Below are 5,824 nucleotides of genomic sequence, written 5' to 3'. Positions count from 1 at the left end.
ATGCTTTTGTGTTCATGTTTCTATTGGTAATATTCAACCAATATCTACTAATAATGAGACTGCATCCCTTGTATCATCCGATGAATCGTCACAGCATAACAATGTGGAACTACATACTGAAAGAAATGTAATTGATGCATTCCATAGTATCATTTGTAGAGTTTGTGTCAATTGAGGTTGATTGTTCCTGTTACTTGAGACATCCCAGAACAGGAGAGATTTTGTACCATGATTGTTTATTATTGCTAGATTGAAGATAATGCTACTACTGGATCAAGGACTCGAGGTCGTGTAAAATCTTGTGGATGTTCTTAGAATCATTCTGGTCATGGTCTAGTTGCTTCATCCCCACAATCAAGCTGCTTACTCTAGTGTGAAGCATCAATTAATACCAATAGACTTTTTTTTGCTAAGTAATAATTTTATTAATAACCAAAGAACTCAAAGTTACAATGAGAGCAGAATTACAACCAGGAAAAAACAAAAATACACAAAAAAAGGATTATAAACTAAACTGTCCTAAAGTACTTCTGCTTTTCATTTTCAAGATTTACAAGGAAGGGAGGTTTGCTTGTGTATATGTGTTGATCTCCTCTCTGCATAGTTGCTCCTCTGTTAGCTAGATCATTTGCAGAGAAGTTCACTTCTCTGTAATTATGAAGAAACTCACATTTGGTAGCAATGTTGCAGATTTGCTTCCATCTAGCAATTGCAAACCAAGAAACTCTCAAATTTTCAAAAGCAACAATTACTGCTTTTGAGTCTGTACTGAAAAGGAGGATTCTGAAACCATTATGAATATCCCATTCTCCTGCACAAATAATTGCCATAATTTCTGCAAAGAAATTAGTAGCAATCCCCAGACCTCCTTCTATAGCTACCACCACTTCTCCTTTATCATTTCTAGCCATAATCCCATAACCTGAATTCCAAGGTTCCCCCTTGAAGCCCCATCATAACACAAGAGAAGTTGATTCTTCTGAGGCAATTTGAAGGAAATCTCTTTAACAACACAAGTCTTGACCCTTCTGCATTTCATACCAAACCGTTTTAGCATTTGCAGATCATACGCAGTATTCCACATGAGTTGTTTCATTCTAATTTCTCCTTCAGCAGTAAGTTTCAAGATTCTTGATTTAATATTTTGTTCATTGAAGACTTCATCCTCATAAACACTTCTATTTCTTTGAAACCACTGTTCCTTGAGAGTAATGAAAGCAACATATCTCCATATTTCACCAACTGCAGGACTTTTATGTTTTGCAGAATTAAAGACTTCATCAAAGGACTTAGGGTTCTTGAAATTAAACATCCCTCCTAACCACTTCCAAATTAGCTCACTATAGTTGCATTTCCATATAATGTGTTCTAGAGTTTCCTCATCTTTCTTACAAAAACAACATCTAGAAGCAAGTTGAAATTTCCTAGTTTTCATTTTTTCATCACTTGGGCAAATATTTCTTATAAGTTTCCAGATATTGCTTGAAATATTTGGATGAATTGAGTAATTCCATACCTGATGTACCCAGCTCACTTTTGAATACTTTGTTCTGATACACTCAACTGCAGAAGAAACAGAGAAATCCCCAGTAATTGTGCCACTCCAGATTCTTTTATCTTCCTCCAAACTAAGTACAGGTAGCTCATTAATTGAAACCATATCAAGAAGTTCAGAAGGCATAACCCATTCATTATCAACTATTAGGTTTTCAACTTTCATGTAAGGGAATTCATTAAGATATGCATTATCAGGATATAATTCACACAAAGGTTTATCCTTTATCCAAGTGTCATTCCAAACTGATATTTTTGATCCAGTGCCAACCATCCATCTTGTGAATTTTTGCACATCTTCAGAGATCTATTTCAATCCAGGAAGAATAGAAGATTTCTTATAATATCCAATCCAGTCCCCTTTTTTTGTAATGAATTTTTCTTGAAAAAATTTATCCCAATCTTCCTTGCTGTTTTGTATTGTCCACCAAAGTTTCATAAGCAATGCCTTATTCATAATATCTAGTCTTCTCAAGCCAAGACCTCCTTCTTCAAATGGAGAACAAACTTTGTCCCATTTAAGCACAACACTCTTTTTTTTGAAGGATCTCCAGTCCAAAGAAAATTTCTTATTATTTGCTCACAGTCCTTTAGAGCTCTTTGAGGCCATTTATAAACTGACATACTATATATGGGAATGCTACTGAGAACATGCTTGATTAAAATCAGTATTTCTTGGAAAGATAAGAGCTTACCCATCCATCCAGCTAAGCTTGCTTGGATTTGTTCTACACAATTCCAAATATGTTGAGTTTTGATTCTACCTGGAGTTAGATAAACACCTAAGTACTTGTCTGGGAAATTAGCAAGTGGCATTCTGCATTCAGAAAAAATTTGTTGTTTTCTTAATGTACTTGTTCCACCTATGAAGCATTTGCTTTTTTCCAAATTAAAAATTTGACCTGAGGCTTCTTGATATTCCCTGAGTAAAGTTGCTAGCTTTTTAACATTTCTTTTATCTCCATTGCAGAACAAGAAAATGTCATCTGCAAAGAAGATATGAGATGGATGGATGCCATTTCTGGAGAGCATTGGTTGTAACTAACCTGATTGGACCATTCTTGATATTGCTCTGCTCAGAAGATCTTCAGCTATAACAAAAAGAAGAGGAGACAAGGGGTCACCTTGTCTGAGACCCCTTCCAACTTGGAAATATCCCACAGGCCCTCCATTAAGAAGTACTGATGTTCTTGCAGATTGCAGTAAAGCATGAAGCCAATTAACACATTTTTCAGAGAATCCAAATTTCCTCATCACTTGAAACAGAAACTCCTAGCTGAGTGAGTTATAAGCTTGAGAGATGTCCAATTTTATGCCCAAATTACCACCTCTTCTTTTAACATCCATCTCATCACTAGTTCAGAGGCTAGAACTATTTGATCTTGAATGTTTCTCCCTTTTATGAAAGCACCTTGTTGAGGAGATACAATTCTTTGAATTAAACTTCCAAATCTTGTAGTTATAATCTTTGTAAGCACTTTAAAGCTGAAGTTCATTAGACCAATAGGTCTAAAGTGACTAGCTTTTTTTGCATTTTTGACTTTTGGAAGAAGTAATAAAAAGTTAGCATTAAAACCTTGAGGTATAAATCCACATCTCCAGCAATGTTGAATAGCTTTTGTGAGGTCATTGCCAACTATTTCCCAAGCATATCTGTAAAACCATCCTGCAAATCCATCTGGCCAGGGGAGCTATCAGGGTCAAGTTCAAATACTGTTATTTTCACCTCTTCATCAGAAGGAACTGCATCTAAATAAGCATTTTCATCTGCACTTACCAGTTGAGGAATATCTTGAAAGAAGTTTTGATTAAATCTTACCTCTCGAAATTTAAATTTCTCTTCAAAATGGTTGATAAACAGTTCTGCAATTTTGGATTGATCAGTTACAATATTTCCATTTTCATCTTCTAGTTCTGCAATTGTATTATGAGTTTGTCTCAGTTTCATATTTATATGAAAAACTTTAGAATTTGAGGCTCCATCTTTTAACCACTTAACTCTTGACTTCTGATCACTGTCGTATGCATCAAAAATAATATTACTTTCTCACAACTTAAAATATATAATATAGCAAGGGTAAGAAAGGATCGTTCCCACAGAGAGGATCTAGGTTGTCAAGTTGTTTCGGTTTCCTATATAAACAAGGGGGATTTCTGATTTTTATGTAAAGGAAAATAAACTAAAAGCAAATAATGAAATAAACAAGCAAATCAATAAGATGAAGATATTGGTCAAGGATTAGTTTTCATTCACAAACATGAATTTGTAACAATAACTAGAATTGATATTTAATCTCAACTTTTATCAAAAGTCCTAGGATACCTTGATCGCAAGAATATCCCGCTAATTTCCTCTTGTCATCAACAAACACATTAAAAGATGCGAATGTGAATTCTACCTAGAAAGAAACCTAAAGTGTAAAAGCACAATTAAGTTTAACTCCCTAAGAGCACTAAGTTCTATGAAATAAGACTAATCAATACAAACGAACGTGTAAAAGCACTAATCCGTTTTAACAAAGGTTATGATCCACTTGTGACTACTAGTATGTATCACTACAAGCAATACTCACAATTATGCTACTTGCAATCATGAATTATCACTTTTGCGTATAATAACCCTAATCTAGCAATAGAGATGAAAACTAATTCAACCGATTCGCGACTCGACTAAACACGCATTCAAATCATATAACAATATTAAAAGTGAATCATACTCAACAAAATATGGAGACAAAACTAATTCATTGCATAAATATCATGATTGGGGCTCCAACTTATTCCTTAACCAAAATAGAGTTATCTAATCATATCCATGGAGTTCATAAACAAGAAGAAGAAATAAGACTATCATGTTCAAAACCCTAGGATAAAAGTAGAAGAAGAGATATCCTCTTGTTGTGGTGTGAATAGGCTTATATAGCTTTATGTGTGAATAGGTTTTTTTTCCCAAAAATTAAACTTCCAAATCTCGGCCAAGTTATGACCAGCTCCGCCAAATTCACGCTCCAGCCCAGTTCAGGCCCATGATGCAATCAAAATTCACTAAGCCTGTGTCAGTCTCCTGGAACTGCCAAGCCAATATGCTCTAACACCACCATTCATTTCACCCGCAATTCTGTCACAGGCATGCTCCATATCAAATCCACTTCTTATTATTGTCATCTACTTTGCACTTTGCCCTGCATTACTCGGCCATTCACTAGCATCTTCAACAGACAAAACCACCACCATTTCATGTCTTCACAGCTTCTAACAAACCCATTTCTACCTCAACACTTCACAGGACCACCAACTACTGCAGATCCAACTGCTCTTTGCATTGCATCACAACCTTCGTAATACCAACACACAACTTCCTCCATCCCTGCAGTGTATAATAATTTGTGCCTTCATTCGACGGTTTAATTCATTCATTCTTCCAGCGGATTCAAATTTCAGTTCCAGACATAACAATTGTGGCATTACTTTTAGCACATTGCACCACTTGATTCACTGCCTCCATTTATGCAACCTAAACATACATTCTACTGCTTCAGTTCAGCCATTCCATTCTCATCCTCAAACTCGAGCCAAGACAGCAACAACATCATACCACTTTAACCTGCTCTGCAGTTCAGTTAAAACACTCGTGTCGCATTCCCTGTAGCTCCATTTTCACCACTGCCATAATCAGCTGCACATTCACCCTTCAAGCACAAACCCTTTTTATCTCCATATTCTTCTTCTGCAATTTGAGTTGCTGCACTGCCTGCAATGAGATCAGCTTCAATACCCATTCCAGTCTCTGTTGTAACTCCTTTCATTGTATCATTCCATCTCCAGTTCAAGTCCATCTGCAGATTCACAACCTTAGCACCATTGCATCTCCTCCTTGTACAGCAACAACCATTTCAATCCCTGCCTAAATCACCACCTCAGTGCATCAGTCCATAGCACCACTGCACCTGCAATTCAGCCAAGCTGCCAGCCATTCAACCCACTCCTTGCAGCATCACCCGAAGTTTGTACCTGACGTAGACATTCATCAACACCATTTCATCTCTTCCCTTATGCAATCGACAACTACAAACACCTGCAAATCAGTTCCATTAATGGACCGCTGTAGAACCAAATTCAATCACAATTGATGCATCTCCAGGTCTTCCTTCATCTGTTCAAATACCAGCAGCAACAGTTCTTCATTTCTTGCCCTAGTCGTCACCAAATCATCACAAACTCTAGCCACTGGTTCCATGAAACAAAACCCATCTCCTTTTGCTCTGATGAC

At 36.5% G+C, this 5,824-nt stretch overlaps 1 protein-coding gene across 1 annotated transcript; it reads right to left on the bottom strand.

Annotated features, from left to right (window-relative positions):
- Positions 1-509: 509 nt before the first annotated feature.
- Positions 510-2,808, bottom strand: LOC113295531. Its single transcript, XM_026543860.1, has 4 exons — positions 2,601-2,808; positions 2,038-2,540; positions 1,042-1,861; positions 510-922 (listed from the first exon to the last, which is right to left on the bottom strand). Exons 1-4 carry the CDS (start codon positions 2,806-2,808, stop codon positions 510-512), a joined length of 1,944 nt encoding a protein of 647 aa, XP_026399645.1.
- Positions 2,809-5,824: the final 3,016 nt, after the last annotated feature.

Source organism: Papaver somniferum, chromosome 7 (assembly GCF_003573695.1).
Source record: "Papaver somniferum cultivar HN1 chromosome 7, ASM357369v1, whole genome shotgun sequence".
In the NCBI taxonomy this organism is placed as follows: domain Eukaryota; kingdom Viridiplantae; phylum Streptophyta; class Magnoliopsida; order Ranunculales; family Papaveraceae; genus Papaver; species Papaver somniferum.
This window is presented reverse-complemented; position numbering and strand designations above follow the sequence as displayed.

Coding starts and splice junctions, on each gene's coding strand:
- LOC113295531 (XM_026543860.1), bottom strand. CDS start 2,808: ATGAGGAAATTTGGATTCTCTGAAAAATGTGTTAATTGGCTTCATGCT. Junction 1,862..2,037: donor TTCTCCATTTGAAGAAGGAG/GTCTTGGCTTGA, acceptor GGATTGAAATAG/ATCTCTGAAGATGTGCAAAA. Junction 923..1,041: donor GCAAATGCTAAAACGGTTTG/GTATGAAATGCA, acceptor CTTGGAATTCAG/GTTATGGGATTATGGCTAGA.